This window comes from Siniperca chuatsi, linkage group LG4, assembly GCF_020085105.1.
Source record: "Siniperca chuatsi isolate FFG_IHB_CAS linkage group LG4, ASM2008510v1, whole genome shotgun sequence".
In the NCBI taxonomy this organism is placed as follows: Eukaryota; Metazoa; Chordata; class Actinopteri; order Centrarchiformes; family Sinipercidae; genus Siniperca; species Siniperca chuatsi.
The window spans coordinates 23,884,286-23,906,666 of record NC_058045.1 but is presented as its reverse complement, the minus strand read 5'-3'; the positions used below and the strand labels follow the sequence as shown (position 1 = coordinate 23,906,666).

The following is a 22,381-nucleotide window of genomic DNA, read 5'->3' as shown; positions in this document are numbered from 1 at the left end:
ATATAGTGGTTGCGCTTGCAGATTTGCATATCATCGAAGACTGGACTATTGGCCTTGGCGGAGGTCTGCGCTCTCCGGATACCCTTCTAGTTACCTTAGAAAATTGATATGGGAACAAGCTAAAAACTATTTACGCATCCAACAGACTTAGAGCGATATTATCATTCATTTGAAGCCCGTATTTCTATTCACCTGATGGATGTAAATCCAATATTCACTCTCCTTTTGGCTCTTTTCTCTCCTGAAGGAAATATCTGGTTCTTTAGCTGCTAATTGCTCCACTATGTTCACCAGCTAGTTGCTAGCTTTGTCGGTGTGCTGTTTGTTGCTGGGCAGGAAACAAACAGTGGGTTTATTAGTCTTTTTTTGCTGACAACAGCTGTCTGCTATTTGTGGGGGTTGAACCAAAACAGTAGGTTGCAAAACCAAAACAGATAGCTAAAAGGCACTAAAACACTCCATAGAGCTGAGGCGAGCTATAGAGCTGGGTGATAATTCTCTGTGGGTTTGACACTATGAGCGACTCCTTTCACATTACACAGAGTAATTTGATCCATTGTTAATATGAAAATATTGATTAGTGCAGCTTTAGAACACTTACTGCTAGGAAAAAGCATGTAAAACTAGCTCAATGTATTCTCAGCAGCACCATAATCATAATCTCCAATATGAAAACAATGCAGACACTGTGACAGTTATATTAAGTTTTTTACAATTGGCACTTCTTTATTGCATGGACTGTGCCACTTCACACTTTCTGTTACAGAAATTAATCAGAAATGCTGCAATGTCTTCAAAAGCTGGAGACAGCAATAAAGTGACTGCATGAATCATTTACAGCATCATTTATTCATTTTTTGCAGGAGATCCACAGAAGAGAGTCAATGTAAGTGTAACATTGCTCCACAAACCAGGACTCTGACCCATGCAGTTTAATTGGTGTGTAGAAATTGACCTAACAGACATACGGTAGGTGCAATGAATATCAGATTTTTACTTAACTTAAGCAGCAAACAGCTAGTTGTGTGAGCTGCAGACACAAGGAGAGCCATAAACTTTTATTTCAATGCTATGTTGCATACAAAATTATATTTCAGCCTCCCACAGTGACCAAAAAAAACTTCATTTGTTCCTTGGGGGCCTGTGGGAGCTGTTGTGCAGGTTTACAAAGACAGACAGACATGGATTAAGATATATTTGTCTCTCTTGTCCTGTGTCTCGACATGAGATGAAGGCCCTGCATTCTTCAGGCTTTGTGCAGACGGACAGAGACAGTATCAGAATGCACCTTTAGCCTGGATTTGGCCAATAAATGTTGACTGTGTCCACCTAGTCTGAACAAAGGAAATTGTCTGTCTGTGGCTGGTGTGTGTGTGTGTGTGTGTGTGTGTGTGTGTCAGTGGCACAGAGGTGGTTCGTGACTCTGCTGTCAGAGTCAAATTGCAGCGTGTCTGATATGTATCTGTCCTGGTTCGAACCTGAGCCACTGCGGTAAGACTCAGCCTTCATGGTACGCGGCCTACCAGGTGAGCAACCACATTGTTGTGGGTTTGAATGTGGCCTGGGATCAGTGTCAACTCTGCTATTGCTTCTCTGCTCGTATCAGCTCTCTGTTGAACACAATCACCTGAAGTTCAAGAGACATAATATCATTCTTGTGGCTTCAATGTGCACTCCTTTGTGTTTGATAAAGAAAAACTTCTTTGTTGCCCATTAAAACCTTGAAGTACAGTTTAAACAGGAAGTCTACCCTGACATCCACTGTACAAGAATAGTTAGTTAATCCCTGAAAGACTAAATATAAACATTAATTAAAAATTTGGATTATTTTTGTTTTTTTATATATAAGGTTTGTTACACAACTACGATTCCTGCTGAAAGGTTTGTTATACAACAGGGGCAGGGTTTCAGGGGCCCCTAAGGACAAAACACAAGGAAAAATTCCTGACATACTGCTTACATCAAAAGCCACATGCACAAGAATGAAAGCATAAAGTTGAACTATTGTACTACTACTTTTGTATTTGCAACATTCTATATTTGGTATAAATGTCCTTAATGTGGGTGGGTTTGTATGCGAGGAGCATTTGCATTCTCCTTCTCTCCTCCCTCCCTTTTGTCCTTATGGGCCACCGTAGATCTGGTTTTGGAACTCTATATACGTGAATTACAAACACAAATTTGGGAGAGATCGCAGTACACTAACTGTTATGAGGACTGTTTGATTCATGATAGTAGATGGAAATCATTTTGGGGGAAAACAATGGAACTGGAGGTTAATACATCACATGACATTGCTGACCAATTGAAGGCAACAGTGGGGGGGGGGTCTTTGAATGAATTTAGTTGGCCAGGCTGAAAATGCTGATCAAGGTCAAATGTGGTGCTTTGTTTAAGTCACAAACTTGTCACCTTGAACATGTGAACACGCCAAATATAATTATGTTTGGAGTATGCATCTGACCTGACCAAGCACCCAGATGCCAGGCCATGTGAATACAACAAAACCAAACCCAACCTGAAGTTCGTCCAATTGCAAAACATACTAACCCAATCAAGACTGGGGAATGACAACTCTCAAAAACTGATTTCAATCCCAGTGGGATGCAAAGTGGCTGCTGCAGATAGAAACTCTCAACAACTTTCAGAAACTTTTCCTTAAATCACTGAGTGACACCCCACACGACACTCATGACTCAGTTTCTAAGCTCCAGGCTAAGCAAATTAGGCTACGCAATGCTTTGAAGAGGGTGGGCCGGATCTGTAAATGACACAAGATGTTCTGGATCTTGATTCCTGGGGAGCGTCAACTCCACTCAGGCTATTTTCAGTGTCTCTCTCTGAGATTATAACACCATAAAACTAGTCCAGCCGGTTTGGGCGCTTGGCTGGAAAATTCCACATTCTTGAGTGGTTCTAGCTCCTGTGCTGTATTGCTGGTATTTCCTAGTTGTTTTATGCAGAGATGCTGCCATGTAGACCCGACTGGGGTCCATCATGAGGGGCCATCTGGTCCCTCAAACCCAGATCAGATGGTAGGCCTGGGATGAGGAGATATACTGGAGAGAAGTAGCACCGCCTTCCGCCGCTAGAGGGCGGAAAAAGACAAAACTGATGTAGGCATTAGTGAGGAGACGCCGACCTAAAAGCAGGGGCTGGTCTTGACGGAGGAGGGCCATCATGCCACAGTTTCATAGTTTTTTTGTACACGCATAGAGTGGAGATACCAGAAAGCACGCTGCTCTGACTCACCAACAGACACACCGCAGACTCCTCGTGGCTGAGCCCGGCATCACACCGCACCGACAGAGAGGAAGAACTGACCGGCCGCGGTGCGAGAGAGTCCGCAAACCGGGAAGCTTTGTGTGTGAGGAGGAAGAAAGAGGAAACTCAGCCAACGATGTCGGGGTCCAAAAAGAGAAACTCAAATTCCTCGGCAGACAGGGAAGAGGACAAGCAAGTCACGGAAAGGATGCTGTCCCCGGGTAACAAGAGCCCCAACAACGCCGCCGGAGGAGAGGGAGGGGAGGACGGGGTCGTCCTGAAGAGGAACATCACTCTGTTGAACGGCGTGGCCATCATCGTGGGCACCATCATAGGCTCGGGCATCTTTGTCACACCAACCGGCGTGGTGAGGGAGGCCGGCTCGGTGGGACTGTCCCTGATAGTGTGGGCGGTGTGTGGGGTGTTCTCCACAGTGGGAGCCCTCTGCTACGCGGAGCTGGGGACCACCATCACCAAGTCCGGCGGGGACTATGCCTACATCCTGGAGGTGTACGGCTCCCTGCTGGCTTTCCTCAAACTCTGGATCGAGTTGCTCATCATTCGGCCGTCCTCGCAGTACATCGTCGCCTACGTTTTCGCCACCTACCTCCTCAAGCCACTGTTCCCCGTGTGCCCGGTGCCGGAGGACGGGGCCAAGGTCGTGGCCTGCCTCTGCATCCGTAAGTATCCGAGCCATGCTTCCCGGGATGATGCAACTTTAGCCTTTGTTGTTGGTGGTGTTGTGTGCTGAGTTGAGCCAGCGGTAGCATTAGTATTTGTTTTAGTCTGTCAAAATGAACGTACACCTGCGTGACTGAGGGGACACAGACAGATGAGATAAACCACATGCACACACAGTTTGCACGAGACGCCGCTTTATTACATCAGCAACGGTGATGACAGAAGGTACTCGCGCGCTTCGCTAACTAATTGTCTCATTTAATGACACCCGTTAGAAGTATGGACATTTCATTTACTTATAAGTGTTCTCATTTACTTATTTATATCTAGCGAATATGTTTAATTTATTAATATAATAATTTACTTATTTATTTAACGCTAACTGCCTGTGTGACTTTCAAAACTGATAAACAACGCCCTATATCCCATTCATTATTTGTGTTTTATTATCACCAGGGGGCAGTTTGAGGTCCTTTAGACCAGGCTACTAAATATATGGCATATGTCTTAGCTCTTAATGTGAGGATAACTGCGTTAATGAGATATTTACAAATACGAAAAAAAAGAGAATTTATCATTGATAATGTGTTGTATTTGTAAGGTATTAACATGCCAAAAATGTATGAGAATTGAACCGAATGTGATGAACAAACAAGTAATACATTTAATTTCACTCAAAGCTCAAATATCATGCTGTGTTTAGGGTCAGTAAATGTTTTTTACCCTGTAGAGGTTAGCTTCGCAGTTCTGTTAGCTAAAATAGTGGTACATTTTTAGTGCGTTTCACAAACACATTGTCTATTTTGTGCCTTGTTTTGTATGCAGTCACAGGTAGATTAACTCTGGATTATTAGCTGCTTTAGCCTGTTAGCACCAGTCTCTGGTTGTACGTGTTTTCTTTGACTGCCACACACAAGATCCCCCCCCCTTTTAACCTCACACACTCCATATCTATCTGAATACATGATTACACATGACATTGTGTATGCATGCATATTAATATATATGTGTGTGTGTGTGTGTGTGTGTGGTGCCAGCTAGTAACCCTAGTAGCTAATCTTCAGATTGACCAAAGGCTAAATCCTGACTGAGAACACATGAAAAGCCCTGGACAAGAGGCTCAGTTATCTCTGTGTGTGTGTGTGTGTGTGTGCATGCCTGTGGTGTAGGCAGTGGGGTGTTCAGGGTCACTGTGGGGCTGAGAGCCAAATCTCCACACACACACACATACATTTATAGCTCTATAGGTCTATTTTGGTGCAGGTTACTGATCCATTTGACCCGTTTCTGTGGGAATTTGTCTTAATTGTGATCAGTGTCTCTGTGTGTGTTCGCTTGCACACCTGTGTAAGTTTGTCTGTACATATACACACATTTTAGCCAGTTGTGTGTGTGTGTGTGTGTGTGTGTGTGTGTGTGTGTGTGTCTGCGTGCTTGTGTGAGTTTGGATGCCAGCTTCTGTGTGTGTGTGTGTGTGTGTGTGTGTCCAGCCCTGTACTGTACTCAGGCTCCCTCTCTCTTTGTCTTGGTCTTGTTAACACAGAGCCTCATTGTGCTCTGTCTCGTCTTTCTGTTGTGGCCCCGACCTGATTTAGGAGCTTTGAAGAGACCTGCTGCTTTAGTTAATCACTTTTAATGGCGCCCAGGGTTAGGGGCCGATTCAACAACCCTATGAGTGTGTGTGCAGGACGGGGTGGTTACCAGCACTATACATGTGTGGGTAAAAAGAGAGAGCGGTTTGGTGGAACAGATTTTATTCCCTCAAGAATTTGTTACCCTTCTCTTTGAGTTCCAGCTCCTAGCGTGCTTTGAGAGCGGCAGCTACACACACACGCACGCACACACACACACACACACACTCCAAAACACCTGCAGAAAAGTTAGTTCTTCATGTGCCCAATATGAGATCCTTTGTTGCACAGTATCCAGCAGACTGACTGAAGATGCTGTGTAGGTTTGGTGTAATTCAGTGTGTACATTTTGAGGCGAATAGTGTAAGGGGCCCTTTAATTTGGTTTATGAGAGAAACCAGGGGAGGCACACCAAAGAGCTGCTTCATAAGGATGCTGCCACTAACAGTCTCTCTCTCTCTGACTCTCTGTCTTTGTCTCTCTCTCTCTCTCTCTCTGCAGTCTTGTTGACGTTTGTGAACTGCTACAGTGTGAAGGCGGCAACCAGAGTGCAGGACTTCTTTGCAGCGGCCAAGCTCCTGGCACTTGGACTCATCATCATCATCGGCTTTGTCAAGATTGGCCAAGGTACTTTGCACAAGCACAAATAGCTACATACACTCAAATGCACATACACACACATCCACAAGGTTCCTGTTAGTGCAGGTGTTTTAGTTGCCCCATCCATCTTGGACGTCTTTAATGGCCCCTTCCCTCACCACAAGTAACACATTTTCCAACAGTTATAAAGTATATGACCTGCAGGATTTACACATCTGTACTACAATAAGATAAATGAATGAACATCATGAATTGATGAATTAGTCGCAGACAGAAAAAAAACTACTTACCAGCAGAATCATATTGTGATGATATGAATTTACCTATCATTACTTACTTATTATTCTACTTTTTTTTTTTTTTACGTATTATGAGTTAAATTTTATATAATGCACAACAATGGAACACAGTACTGTTTGATTATTTTATACGTAACACGAATACATATGCCTTTGCATTTGCATGGTGATATATGTCAGTATAGGAAAATATTAATATCACACCTAAATATAATTAATAATAATAAGCTCCTGGTGGGGAAAAAAGGTGAGTTCTGATAAGGATGTATGCAGACACAAGTACACATCCTTAAAGATCCAGTGTGTAGGATTTAGTGGCATCAAATGGTGAAATTGTAGATCGTAGCCATTTGAATACCGCTCGCCTCACCCTCCCCTTCCAAGTGTGTAGGAGAAACTACGGTGGCCTCGAAACTCGTGGAAAACGCGAACGGCCCTATCTAGCGCCCGTGCTTGGTTTGTCCATTCTGGGCTACTGTAGAAACATGGCGGTGTAACATGGTGACCTCCGTGGAAGGGGACCCGCTCCTTCTGTAAATAAAAACAGCTTATTCTAAGGTAATGAAAACACAAGGATTCTTATTTTCAGGTGATTATACACTAATGAAAACATACTTTATATTCCATTTCTGCCAATAGCTGCTCCTAAATGTTACACACTGGACCTTTTAAGGGTTAATGCTCCTTGCAAATTGTTTGTTGTTTGTTTATGCAAATGCGAGTAAAATAACAGTTGGCTTGAAATATACATAGCGCAGCACACACTCAATAGATTTAGTAATTTATGCAGGGAGTGTACCATCTGTAAGGTGCAGTCTCTGGCACACAACTTGAAACAGGAAGTGGTTAATGTGACTTGAGCACTTCTGTGTGCTCATCTCCTCCTCTCATCCAGGAGCCTATGATGGCACTTTTTTCTCTGTTTGAACCCCTGTCAACCCAAATTTATGTTCTGTCTTCTGACACTATGTCTGATCAAATTCTGCCATTGTAATCCCATTCTGGCCAAAGTTAATCTCAACCACGCCTGTTGTCTATGTTCCATGCGAGCTGTGAATCTGTGGAAGTGGAGTAGCTGGTGTCTGGCTTCCTGGAGTTGGGCCGAACCCTCATTAAGGCCACAGGATGTTGTGAAGTGTAGCCAGAGACGGGAGGACAGCACAGAGAAACCAGACAATGGCTCTTTAGTAGGACACAGCTCTTTTCATTTGGAAATCTACTCATTAGCTGCGAGACGTCTGAGTCACACAAACAGTCTGTTTGTACAAGCAAGAACTCGTGTCCCATTCACTATATGTTACCAGACCACTGAAGGTTTTCTGAAGAAGGTATATTATTATGACTTATTGAGACAGGAAGTGAGCTCAGGGCATCAAACTCTGCCCCCTAGAGGAAGGCAGTGCAACTCTCAACCAAGACTTTGGGGTTCATTGGGTTCATGTGATTGAATTTAGACTACTATGGTTCCTAAATATTGAAGGTGGAATAGCTCTCTGCTTCCTTTCCAAAGGGTGGCTCTCTTCCTGTCTGCAGTGATGCTGTCGGCTGCTTTACTCGTCCGAGAGACAAAGAGGCAAATAGAAAACAGCGGCCCATTAGATTAGCATTAAATCAGAGTGATTCTGTGCTCTGGTGGTTGAAGAAAATTAGAGGGGAAACCCACTAAAAGGGAAGTCAGCAAGCATGTGTGTTGAATGTGAATGAGTCAGTGTGAGACATGGATCAAGTCTTGCAGAGTGAATGTAATCACAAAGCAAATAGTGTTATATATTAGTAGCTGGAAGCTGACAGCAGGGTCTGCAGCCTCAGTTGCAAAATAATTTGTTGTTTTAAAGAAAGATGCCTTTTGAGGGAAAAAAAAAGAGAAAAGTCAAAAACTGAAGTGGAGCTCACACAGACTGAGGGGTTATTGTGGAGAGCAGCTGACCACACCAGTAACCTGTCAGCTGTGTGTTTCCTCTGTCTGGAGCACTGAGTTCACCTATGACCTCTTACCCTTTGACCTCACACCGGACACTAACCCCAGCCAAGCCGTAAGGTTCAGCTTTGAAAATCAGCAGTTTTCTTGACAGTCTCAGTTTAACTCCAACTGCAACACCAAACCTACAGGTTAAAGCTTAAAACATCTAAAACAATCTACAAAACTGTTCAAATTTTAAAATAATTGAAATTAATTATTAAAAAGTGAAAGAAACCAGAAAGTGTTAAAGTGCTAAATGCAATTTAGAAGTCTTATTTTTCAGCATGTAATGAATTTGGGATTTATTTATATGTAAGTAATACAGAACGGAGTCAATACAATCAAGAATTTTTTTCAGCTCCATCTGTTTTTACTGAAAGCAACTGGACTTCATGTTCCTTAACAGTTGCCATTACTGTGCCCAGAACTTGAATTAACTGCTGCATGTTCGTTCAATAGTGGGTCAGCTTTCCGTATTCTCGTCATTTACTTCCTGGCAGCATTAAAAGTTCTGAAAGTCTTAAATTTGCCTTACTGAAACTTGCTGATATTTTGTTAAAATATAAGACTGTGAGCCCCCGCTGGTGTTGTATTAAATGTCATGGTGCCCCCTTTATGTCAACGAGTTTGAACAAATCTGGACCCATTTGTATGGTTTCTTTTTTCTCAGACAGGAGCGGGCTGAAAGCTAAAAAAATGAGTAATTCTTGATTAAAAGGCCCAAACACACACACTTATAGTGGGTGAAAGGACAGACTGCCTGTTTGTGCGGAGGTCAGAGGTCACAGGTCTCAGATCAGCTGACTGGCTGGGCAAACAGGACCTCAACACTGACTGGAATTGTTCAGAAGTGGACCAGAAAGCGATGAAGCCGAGGGAGGAGGTTAAGGGTGAGGTTAGAGAGATGGAAAGTGGGGATGAAAGGTTGGGAGAGAGAGGTTTGCATTATACAGAGAGAGAAAAGGAGAGAGAGTGGAAGAGGGGGAGAGAGAAGTGAGTTGGTTGTTTGGAGTTTGGGTCAGCTTTATGAAAAGGTTTATTTCTTTAGAGACAAGATCACCATGATGCTAGACAGAAAGACCTGTTAAAGCCAGTGGGTGGTCTGATGGGTGTGGACGTAATGATAGAAAACATGCTGTTGGTAAGGGCTAAGGTTACACATTGAAATCAAATGGAGAGCTGGACATTGTAGGTTGACTTTTGCCAAAACAATGATCTTTGAATTCATAGTTTTATATTGCATCCTAACATTAATGCTACAAATAAACAGGATTGCCCTGAACATTATTCAAGTATTTAAACCATCCAAAAATTTTCAAGTTTTAAATTTTAAGTTTTAATGTACCTCATAGCTCATGTCAGAGGCCTTAACACACCACTACAGTGGACTGGTGGAGTTTAGTAAAGAAAAACAATGTAATTGAGTAATAAAATAAGGATTAGTGTTGATTAGGTTTCTTAAGATCGCATTCAATTCATTTACAGCCTCACAGACCAATGGACATTATATCGGTGACTGTAGAAATGATTTTATGACCTTTTTGTAGCCCTATTTTTAGGTTTAAGTTTATCAGTTTAAGAAGTTAAGCCCCTAGCTTTGGCCACTTTCACAATAAAGAAAATTGACTGTTGATTTTCATTAAATTTAATCCTTCATTTTTCAAAATAGGTGCCTGAAATTTGCACCACTGTCTGTCACAAATCTGTGCGATGATCACACATGTTGTGTTATAGCTTCCTGCATGTCTAAAACCCTAAGTTACTGATAACTTTCCCATGTTGAATTGCTAGTAAAATATTATTTTGTGTGTTCTCCCTCAATTCCAGTGGATCATGTTCTTGACTAAATAACAAGCCTGAGCTGTAACTGATCCTCCTCCAGTTCTTTTATTAGTAGAAGCAGGAGCTGTATCCACCTTTTCATTTTTTTGAGTAATCTTAATCCACATAAATTGAATATCAACCCTGCCTGTCTAATACCTGTTTAGGTGTGTAGCACGGTGCCGGAGCACGAAGAGTAATTCCACTCAATTGTAATTCTAGTCCTTTACTAAGTCCTATTTCAAAAGTGAGCTTTTCTGAAATCATATGTAGTCTCATGGCATTCTTAAATCTTTAACACCAATCTTTTTCATCATAGTGCCTCTAATAACTGTTTATCTGAGACACCTCAGATTATCTGGATTTAGACAAAGACCGGGTGCGTGGCTGTGATTACATCAACAAATTGCCTGACAGGCTGTCTTCACTGCAACCTTACTGGCTGCTGTTTGGCAGTTGGAGTGGAGGTTATTGAGGGATTTATAGGTCTGTATACACACTCACTGTTTAACCAGCCATCTGATCAAGAAAGAAAATGAGAAACAGAGAAAGAAAGATATAATGCAGGCTTTTTGCTAGTCATTGAATTTTCCGAACTAACATATCATCTAATCATTTGGCGAGGTGTATTCCAGACTGGAAAAGGTGGGGAATTTGATCAGTGGGTCACATTATAGGAATAATCCAGGAACTTTTTAACAAATAATTTTTTTTAGCAAAACAACAAGAAGTAAAATTTCTGTTACAGACATTAAGAGAAAAGAGCTGAAACTTAATACCAGTATCATAGAAGGAATCCTTGTATGAATTATGTAAAACTGAGCGTGTGAGTGTAACTGCTCAGCCTCTCATTTTGTATGACCATGTAGAGATACAGTAGTTCTCGTCTGGTAGCCATGGTGATGTGACTTTGGTAAAGATAAACCAAACTGACACCACACACACTCTGCACTGCTCATTCTGATCTATCCTAATCTAGTGTTTTACATAACGTATTCACCCTGTGTGTGTGTGTGTGTGTGTTTTCATGGAACTCTGTGGCTTATAAGGTCAGAGTCTGCTGGTGTCTCAGATTAGAGACCAGTGTAATCTGATTATCTGCAGTAAACCTCCACCTTCTCAATCTGACAGCTGCACACACTGTTTAGAAGTGAAACACTCACAGAGACTGATCACTTGTTGACCGGCCATGTAAACTTACCTCTGAATTACCTCAGTTTCATCACAGTCCGTCTGTGATGCAGGGATTTTACTTCTCGTCTTCTTATTCTGATACTAACATGGTTTATTTAATAAAACACGCACATACACAGTTACACATACAGACCAATATTTTCCGACCTGATGTAAAAGTCCTGGAAGTGGTTTTCCACCAGCGCAGCTCTCCTTGAGGTGTTCATGAATAAAATGTGTGTGTTTGTGCAGTGGGAGGGTTCCAAAACTGACTTCTTAGCAAATATGTGGAGAGCTCCATTCATCTCAGTCAAGAGTAGGGCTAATCCATGTAATGCCTTTGCCTTTACCTGATCCACTGTCTCTTTAAATTTTATGTGAACTTGTGAACTAACTTGCTGTTAGACTTAGCTTAATCCACATAAAGCTAGTTTCTTAACCGAACACTGAGGATGATGAGGAGAAACATGAAGAGTAGTCATTTGTAATTCTAGCCCCTCAAATTCTTTTTTACAGCAAATAGAATCACGGCAATAGGTAATCCTTTAAACTGTTTTGTTAGCTAGCAACCAGTCACTGTGCAATGCTACAGTACAAATAACGTAACCTTTCTTATGCTTAAAACCGTATGTATGATTTTTATTTAGGTTCTGCTCTCTCCACATTTCTATGATATAATTTCCATCCAGGTATTTTCACTGTAATTCACAGATGAATGTGACTTTTACATGCTAAAACATAAGAGGGAGATTGTGAGGAGAATTTAAGTTTTGAGAGATTGTTTAATAGAGTAGTACAAAAATGTTGGGAATTTAGAGGCATTAGAGGTTTTGGTAGGTGTATTTATTTATTTATTTTACTTTGGACAGAGCCAGGCTTTTCCCCCTGCTTTCAGTCTTTATGCTAAGCTAGGCTAATCACCTCCCAGCTGTAGCGTCATACTTATCGCACAGACATGAGAGTGGCATTGATATTCTCATCTAACTCTTGGAAAGAAAGTGAATAAGTGTATTTCCCAAAACAAACTATTTGTTGGAGGTGTATGCTTTGTAGAATAGGAGGCAATCGTACCAAACCATCGAGACCTGAGTAAATACTGTCATTGTACTTCTTAATGCAAAAGCCTCCATTTAGGGTCTAAATGCTTCTATTCCCTATTATTAAACCAGGACTAATTTAAACCCACTAACTCGAGGTAGGAACTCAGGTTGTCTTTCCTTCAGTCTTTGTTGGTATGTGTGCACCTTTTGAGTGTGTGTGTGTGTGTTCTGCATGGTGCATGCATATTTCTGTGTGTGTGTGTGTCTCACTTTCACTGTCTGGCACTGGTATCATGTGACAAGCTGATCGCAGCTCTGAATGTTTCCTGACCAGCATGGTGGAAAGTGATGGGGAGCAATAGAAGAAGGAATAAAGCTGTAAAGAGTAAGAGTAAAGTTGACACAAAGAGGATTGAAGGAGGACATGTTTGTGTTTGTCCACCACAAATTCTTTTCTAATACAGAGTCCTTGTCTCACAAAATAAAGGCTGGGCAGAACAGAAGGAGGAGGAGGAATAAGAGCAGGTGTCAGGGGTGATTCAGATTTGACTACCATAAGAAGCTGTAAAGGTTAGGAACAAATCACAGAGTTCGAGCCTCACATATGTGAGGTGAGCTGTAGGTTTGGAGGCAAACGGTCCTGAGCAATGGTTGTGTGTATCTGTGTGTAAAGGAATGGGCAACCAAGGCCCGGGGCATATGATAGTCACATGAGATCTCAGTGTGTGCATCGATTCTTACTTTATGAAAAGAAAATCCTTTACAGATACACATCTGTGTGAGAAACAACTTTGATGTTTGAGTGAAACAAAACCTTTTTGTTCCTCCAGACATGTCAAACCTGCTGTTACAGTACTTCCAAGAAGAAGACGTCCATTAGACGTGCATAGCTGTATGCGACATATTTCTCATTTGTACTCAGCTCAGCTTTATTTATAAAACACATGCCAAGCTATTTATTTATTTTTGAGAATCATAAATTTCAGTTAGGATTGGGTTTACAGTCAACTATAGATCTACTCACTTATACATTAGTTAGGGCTGTCTAGAGATGGAGGTTTGAGTAGAGCTGAAACAATTAGTCAATTGTCAACTATTTTTAATAAAAGATAAAATGTCTTAAGTCGTCTTTTTTTCTAGCAAAAATGTCAAACATTCATTGGTTCCAGCCTTTCAGTTGTGAGTGTTTTCTGCTTTTCTGTGGTTTATATAAATGTAAATTGAATATATTTGGGGTTTTGAACTGTTGGTTAGACAAAACAAGACATTTGAAGATGTCACCTTGGACAATCAAATGATCAGTCAGTTGAGATGGCTGCAGAGTCAGGCTCTACGTTTTGGAAATGGGTTTACTCCCATTGCTTTCAGTTTATCAAAGAAAAGGACAAGAAAATAATAAACAAGTGCAATCTATGTCTAGGGAAGCCGAGGGAACTCTCTACAGCGAGAAATAGCACAAGCAACCTGAAAAATATTTATCACTATCTCGTAATTTATCAGACTTTGATCCTTTGTCTGCATGCCCATCCCTGTGTCCAAGACTATTCGTTTATTTAAAAAGTTCTTGTTCTATATCATCACACTATTACTACTACTACTAAGTGGTAACCACTGCATTTGAATGCATGAATGGGCCAGCTCTGCGCTTCGGAAGAGTGCCTTCATTAGGCTATACATTATCAGCCACCACTGGATTTGTAATGAACTGCAATAAACTTGAGCTTCTGTGCTTTGATTACTCGCTATGAATCAACATTACCCTCTTCCATTTTATAATGCCTAGTCATAGCCGTTATTTTGGTTAAAGTAACACAAAGTAGTGTAATCAGTAACGCATTAGTCTACACAGACAGTAATATTGTAAATTAACTTATTACTTTCAAATGAACGTAACAGTAATATGCAATATATTACGTTTTGAAATGCCAAACACTGGCCAATATTAGCCAATAAACAGCTCGCACCGACCTGGCCTTTTCAAGAATGTTTTTCTTATAGAGGAGGGTTTTTTTAATTATTTCAGCCCAACTGATGAAAACTTTTTGGTGCTTTTATGAACAAGTTAAAACAACCATAAGGAACCTCAGCTATAGACATGAGCTTAGAAATGGTACAGGCCAGGACCCAGAGACCCCCAGCACAGCTCCCCTGTCAGGCTGGTATGTAGAGCAGCACTGACCAGGTGGGGCAACGAGGTGTTAGGATGCTGTAACACGTCTGTTTTGTTAGCAGGGCAGAGCGTAAGGCAGTTAGTCACACAACAGCACAGTAATTGGGTGTTTCCCATGCTGCACAGTAGCTTAGGGCCAACCCTCCCAGTACCAACACTAACCCAGGCTGTTGGTTTAACAACCGCCACTGTGTCTGAGAATGTGTGCGCGTGTTGTGGGGAGCAGCTCCGTCAGGAATGTGGCACAGATCCCCTCAAACCAGCAGCAAGCTGGAGGTCAGAGAAGAGGGGCTGTGACCAAAATGTTATAAATCCTCACAACGGCTGATGAATTAAAGTAAAACAGTAATACGCTCCCATCCCTCAACTTTTGTTGCCCTGCCCTTCAGCAAGGCAATAAAGCAGCAACTTTTCTCTGTCTGTCTCTCTCTTCTTGTAGCCCCTTCTATTTGTCTGTTGTCCGTCCATGCCTCAGGTCGATCCTCAGAGCCGTGCCGCAGTCTGGGTCACTTATTGCCCGTCTCAGCCTGTCTTAACTCTATTACATTCTGCAGTCCTCCACTGATCCACATACTGAGACAGATTTAAGCTTTCCCCCCCTCCAAAGGCTTTTTGGTGTGTGTTAGTGTGTGTTGGTCAAATACAGATCATTGTTTCATTTATTGTTCCACATTTCAGGTTCTCCAGACTGGCTGGTACTTGCCTGCAGAGCAATAATGCAGAAAAACTGATTTGGGCTTTTTTTTTTCTTTTTTTTTTAACCAAATTCTTTCTCCCTGTTCTTCTCCAGGTGAGACAGACGGTCTTCTTCCAGAAAATTCCTTCAAGGGGTCAAAATATGAGTTTGGCAGCATGGGCCTGGCGCTCTACAGCGGTCTGTTTGCCTACGGTGGCTGGTGAGTTCACATCAACTTATCTGAGTTATCACCCAGCCTACTTCCTAGTATTGTTTCCCTCCTTATTTATACATACTGAACAGTATTTGTTAATATGTATTATATCTGTTTTGCTACATAACTGGACTCTCTCTGATTGTTGCCTCTGCTGCTTACAGGAACTACTTGAATTTTGTTACTGAGGAGATGATTGATCCTTACAAGTGAGTATTAATGAGAGGCTTCTTTTGCTTTTGATTGATAGTCTGTGGTTGTAATCTGAGTTGTAACTAAGAATGTTTGCGTACCTTCCTCAGAAACCTTCCTCTTGCCATCATCATCTCTCTGCCAATAGTGACCGCAGTGTACGTTCTGACCAACCTGGCATATTTCACCACCCTCTCCCCTGAGCAGATGCTGAGCTCAGAGGCCGTGGCTGTGGTGAGTGCACACACTTTGAGCTACTTTCTTTGTTTGAACGATGCCAAATATAGTAAATACATTTTACTATTTACCAACCTTTTTAAGTTGAAAACACAGACCCAGAAATCACAAATGTGTTCCTGCTGCACTCATAGCTCGTTGGCTTCCCTCTGGATATGCTCTGCTTATAGAATATGTAGCATAACCAGCATTTAAAATGATGAAATTTCACGGCGGTCAATATATTTCAGTGGAATTTCCGCAATCAGTGGATTCGCTAGTGGAGGTGAAGTAAAGCCGCACAAATTTTTTGTGTCAAATTCAACTTTGGTGAACTTCGATAAGCAAATGAATGCTACTGACTAATAGCAAGCTGTCCTAACAGTGCTGCTCTTTCAGGGAAGGGTACGGAAGCCCTGAGGGGCAAGTGAGAAAAAAAAATAATTCTGGTGATCCAGTTTCTAAGTCTGATCTAAATAAATTTCATTAGTGAGTGACTCATACAAACTCGAGTCAGTAGAAAGAGTTGAACCTCCCATCTCTTTCACCAAGCCTCTGGCACTGTCTATTTTGCAAAGCGGCGTAGATGAATTTCGCTGTGCCACATTCTGGTGTGACTGGACCTACTTTACTTATTATCTCATCTATACTGTATGTGTGTGTGTCCTGCAGGATTTTGGTAACAGCCACCTGGGTCCGATGGCATGGATCATCCCGGTGTTTGTAGGACTGTCCTGCTTTGGATCAGTTAACGGCTCTCTGTTCACATCATCCAGGTAACACACACACACACACACACACACACACACACACACACACACACACACACACACACACACACACACACACAGTGAATCAAAAACATACCCAGAAACATTAAAGTACGTGTCCTGTCGACTACCTAACCAGGTTTGGGGAAACCAGGTTTGAGCTCAAAAACATCTGCATAAATATCCAGAATCTTGTCGTGGGTACGAAATGCATTCATTGCAATAATTTATCTGTTCATACTCAATATCCATGTCTTTCCTTCCCTCTCAGGTTATTCTTCGTGGGTTCCCGGGAGGGTCACTTGCCGAGCCTGCTGTCAATGATCCACCCCACCCTGCTGACCCCGCTGCCCTCACTTATTTTCACTGTATGTACCCTCATTTCCTAATCTTACACTATGAGTTAAGCAAATCGAATGAATCTCTTGAGTATTTCGATCAGAAGGGAACCACTGCACTGATTTACAGTGGTAATGAAGTATTGAGATAATGCTGCTGTGGGATATGTGTAGATATAAAGCAACAATTAGCAATATTTTACTAGAAACAAATGACTGTTTTGCTGCTGTCTCTCCCACACAGCAGTGATTCCACCCATACAAGTTCATTATAACTTTTACATCTACTATAAAAACTTGGTGTGTGGTTGCTGTTGTAATATAGCACTGTAAATGACACTGAATGCTTAGACTTTGTTGTCTAATATGTTGTTTTCTTGCATTGCACCCCTAATTGCTTCTCTCTCACCCTCTTCAGTGCTTGATGACGCTGCTCTACGCCTTCTCCAACGACATCTTCTCTGTCATAAACTTCTTCAGCTTCTTCAACTGGCTCTGCATCGCCATGGCAATCGTTGGGATGATGTGGCTACGTTATAAGAAGCCAGAGCTGGAGCGACCAATCAAGGTGAGTCAAACTTGATGCAATCAGCCAGTCAGAACATAAGGAAAAAGCAGCACTGGCACATGGAAAAGCCCCTTTTATTTTTGTTTTTGCCCAACTTTCCAATGATGACCATAGAGGGCCATGGACAGACACACACAGACAGTTGGAGACGAGTGGACATGAAAGTCTCACTTGGTCTTTGTCACCATCGACTCCCACTCAAGTTAGCTTTGGCTGCAGGAAATGTTTCTTCTTTGTCTCATACGACCAACAAAGATCCATTCAGCAGAGCTCAGATGAATAGAGACTGATTGCAGATTAACGGACAGAAGAGAAGTTGGATGCTTGTCAGCTGGTGTTCAGGCCTGCTGGGTAGTACTCACTGTGTGTGTGTGTGTGTGTGTGTGTGTGTCCCTTATTAGAGCTTGATGGCCGCCCTGACTCTGCTCATCCGCCCGCTGGCACGCTGTTGTGTGTTGATCAGAGGCAGAGTCTGTTAGGGCAGTGAAGTGAAAGAGGCAGATAGATCTATTGGGCCAGCGCTGTGTGTGTGTGTGTGTGAGAGACTGAGTGGTGGGACAGTTGTGGCACTGTCTCTCTGCTGACCTCTATCTCTCTCTTTCACTCTTCCACTCTATTTCTTTCTCCTTTCTTTGTCTGTCACATTCCTGCTGTTCAACAGATTTGTAGCAGAGCTGCCAGAAAATCACACAATTAGATTTACTAATTCATCTCTTTGGTTAAGGGTCGCTGTACATCAGTAATCTGGTAGATTCATGACGCCTTCAGTTCACATTTAGTCTACATGGCCAAAAGTATATGGTCCCCTGAACATACCACTCATTACTGATTGTTGGGGGCATTAATGTGCTGCTATAACAGCCTCCACTCCACTCTGTGAAGGCTTTCCACCAGATTTTGGAAGCTGGCTGCAGGATTTGCTCCCATTCAGCTACAAGAGCATTAGTGAGGTCGCCTACTGATGTTGGGTGATAAGCTCACAGTCAGCGTTCCAGCTCATCCAAAAGAATGAATTGAATGAGGTCAAGTTCTTCCATGCCAAACTCAGAAAACCATTGTCATGGTGACACAGGAAAGAGCCTTTCCCAAAGTGCTGCCACAAAGTTGGAAGCACAGTATTATCTAAAATATCAGTGTGTACTGTAGCATTAAGCTTTATCTTCACTAAGGGGTCTAGTCTAAACCATGAAAAACAACCCAATGCCTATCACACTTTTTTGAAGCTACTAAACTTTGAACCCCTCTTTCATTGGACTTCAGATCTGTGGACTAATTTAAAAAACAGCACAAGAGCTGTCTGACTAAATTTGAACCTTACAGTTAAACCTGTGTCAAGGGAGGACAGGGTAGGACACCATTATGAATGAGACTAGTTTATTTAGATAGAAATACATGCATATATATATATATATATTATAGTGGATGAACAGCTATGGATCAAACAATCCCTTTAATGGTACTGTGGCTGTTTAAAGGACATTTTGGGAAATACTGTACGCTTTCTTGTCGAGAGTTGTATGAGAAGATTGATACCACTCTCATGTCTGTACGGTAAATATGAACCTACAGCCAGCAGCTGGTTAGCTTAGCTTAGCATAAAGACCAGAAACAGGGGGAAACAGCTAGCTTGGCTAGGTAATAAAATTCACCTGCCAGTGCCTCTAAAGCTCACTCATTTATATCTTGTTTGATTAATCCATACAAAAACCGAAGTGTAAAAACAACACGTCATGGTTTTACAGGGGGTTATGTGCCACGAATTTACTGCACCTGGCCAAGAGTCCATAGTATCTATCTTCTCAACTAACTCTCAGCGAGAAAGCGATTAAGTTTATCTCCAAAAATGTCGAACTATTCCTTTAAGAAAGGGGAGCTGTAGAACTCCTCACTTTGTCTGATGATTTTGAGTCTTTTAGAGTTTCTGTTAAAAATCCTCCTATCTTCTCCCTGCAGGTGAATATTCTGCTGCCGGTGAGTTTCGTGCTCGCCTGCCTCTTCCTCATCATCGTCTCCTTCTGGAAGACTCCAATAGAGTGTGCGATTGGCTTCGGCATCATCGCTACTGGAATTCCCGTTTATTTAATCGGTGTGTGGTGGAAGAGCAAACCCAAGTGGCTGCTGTATGGAATCTGTGAGTACAACACCTGTCTCTTCTCATGTTGGAGTTTCTGAAACCGTAACTTCACCTGACATTGTGTGTAATCGTCACTCGTGTGTGTGTGTGTGTGTGTGTGTGTGTTTTGCAGTCTCGACCACAGCCTTGTGTCAGAAGGTGATGGAGGTGGTGCCTCAGGCGTCGTAAAAGGCCTCGCCCTTTACTCCAGCCAGTGGCCAGTCGGGTTGCACCAACAATGACCTCTTGGCTCTGACATCGCAGCTGATAAAGCTTGACCTCTGTTGACTCCTTTCATCCCACTTTCTCTCACACATGCCCTGTCTGCAGGGCTCTGATAAGGACCTGATTAAGACAGTGTCTTAGTGGTCTTCAACAATTTTTCTGTTGTTTCTTGCTATATGATGCTGACATTTTTGGGTTGTTATTTGAGTATTGACTATTTTTAGTCTCTAACTATCCTTTGTAGGCTGTTATGCGTGGTTGTTGTTTTTGTTTTTTATGATGCATTTCAATGAATTGTTTCTGTTTTACTGTTTACTGTTTTGTGAATAAGTTCATGTAAAATATCCTCCCTCCTCAGAAAACGGTTGTATTTGGCAAGTTGTGCCTTACGTGGCAAATGAAGGTGTAACTGTCAGCCTTAGTCAGCCATTGACCTACAAACAGCTGTAAACTCATTTAAGTCTAAAACCTTTGCAACCAGGAGCTTTTTAAAAAATCCTGCAAGCATCCCCTTTTAATCTCCTGGAACCAACTTTTGCTTTCAAGTAGAAGTTGGAGTTGTCGCTAAACAAGATTAGTTTTGTCAGATATTCATGAAGCAGTCATTCCAACTTTTTAGCACATTTAGTTAAAAGTCTTGTGTTGACTGTCGTTGGTCGACAGTGTGGCATGTCGGTCACTATAATGCCCGTGACCACTCAGTGTCTGTCTGCTGAGTTTTAGCCGTGCTCTCTGCTGTTTTTGTGACCCGGTGTGGTTTTAAAGTCGTCTGTGCTGTTGTAAGAAGTGAGTGACGTTGAATGAAGATCTGGGTGTGTTAGAGATGTTTCTGTTTTCTCATTTTTACAGTAATGAGATTGTCAACAAATGTGTCCCATCACATATAGGATTGCTGCTGTGTTTTACTTTCAGTAGTCAATGGAATTATACACCTGCAGATGGATAGTCAGTAAATTAAGCTTACTTAATATTTGCTCATTTCTGTTGAGTCATGTTTTTGTTCAAAGCCTATTTGTATTACAGAGTTGCATCTAATGCATTACAGACCAACCGTTGTGGTAAACATGAGCATACTGTTTGCAGTCTACTGATGTCAACTCACAGGATTCCAGGGTATTGCAGTTGAATTGCTATTGAAGTTGCATTGCTCTTTAAATCAGCATGTGGTCAGATGGGAAGTGATCGAAAGAAACCTGATGCCTTTCTTAGTGTAGTGTGTGTATGTGTGTGAAGGTGGGGGGGTTCTACATTGGGGTTTCAGTCAGTTTCTCGTGTTATCTTCCTGGACACAGACAGTTGAAGCTTAAATGTCTCCTTCTGCACTAACAGGCACTTGTGACATTTACATGTAAACGTTTCACTGTTCAACTATTTCTCTCACATTTTGTTGTATTTTAGTGTGTGTGTGTGTGTATGTGTGTGTGTTTGGGGTCGTTATTGTGGGTGAGAGGTCAAAAGAGGATAATATAAGCAGAGAGACAACCGTGTGCTTCAGTCTATGGAGAGAGATGTTAGAGAGGAAATGGGAAAGAGGAGATTTGTTTTTGTTTTTGTTTTATTTTTAAGAGGGGGGTGAAGTACAGAAGGAGCACATTTTCAGATCACAATATGAACTGCTAGTTTTATACAGCGACCGTTAGTGCTGTATTACTAATGTCGACCCTCCTCCTGGCAACGGACCAAAAGTACACGTTACCGTGGCGGTGTTGTTTCCGTAGAGACAGTGTAACCGCTGTAGAGGCGGCAGAGTTGTTGGCATGGAGACAGTGCCGGTGGATGCAGGAGGGGTTAATGTGTATTTTTTAGAGGTAGAACCTTTCTAACATTACAGCCATCGCACAAAGCAGATGGGAAACTAACCTGAGTAGGAATGTAGAAAGTTTATTTATTTATTTTTAGAAAACTGTTTTTTAATGTTACTAGTCCCTCTAATTTGTTTACAGTGCATTTGGTGGAAAGTGCTTTACAAATAAATCTTGAGTTTTTTTCCACTCTGTGTTCTGTTGTGTTTGGTTTTCATTTATGTTTTGTCTTATCTATTCTTCTTTATTTCTTATTTTTATTTTATTCCTTCAAATGTGATTAAATATTAGCTATAATCACAGCAACATGAGCAAATACCAAAAAATATACTATGTGATGATGGTTTTGACTTTGGTTTATTTTTAGTAAAAGCTCCTCTAATCAATTCTTTTATATAAACAATGGATGAAATGACTGTGTAATGTGAAACATGTCACTTGAAGTGACAAACCTAAAAGGAATCATCAACCTGACTCTACGGTTCCCCTCAACTTTACAGAGCATTTTAGCATCTTTTAGCTAATTTTTTTTGGTTTTATGGCCTGCAAATTTACTGTTTTGGTTCAGTCACGTGGCTCTCATCCTTGTTTTCAGTGAAAAGGCTCTGGTACACCCACTGTACGCTAG

The 22,381-nt window shown here is 41.8% G+C and overlaps 1 protein-coding gene across 1 annotated transcript; it reads left to right on the top strand.

Annotated features, from left to right (window-relative positions):
- The first annotated feature begins 914 nt into the window (after positions 1-914).
- slc7a5 (solute carrier family 7 member 5) lies at positions 915-21,947 on the top strand. The gene is made up of 10 exons (XM_044193637.1): positions 915-3,944; positions 6,078-6,203; positions 15,430-15,535; positions 15,694-15,738; positions 15,832-15,955; positions 16,610-16,713; positions 16,979-17,075; positions 17,464-17,613; positions 19,567-19,744; positions 19,860-21,947. Exons 1-10 carry the CDS (start codon positions 3,401-3,403, stop codon positions 19,913-19,915), a joined length of 1,530 nt encoding a protein of 509 aa, XP_044049572.1. The 5' UTR covers positions 915-3,400; the 3' UTR covers positions 19,916-21,947.
- The last annotated feature ends 434 nt before the right edge of the window (positions 21,948-22,381 follow it).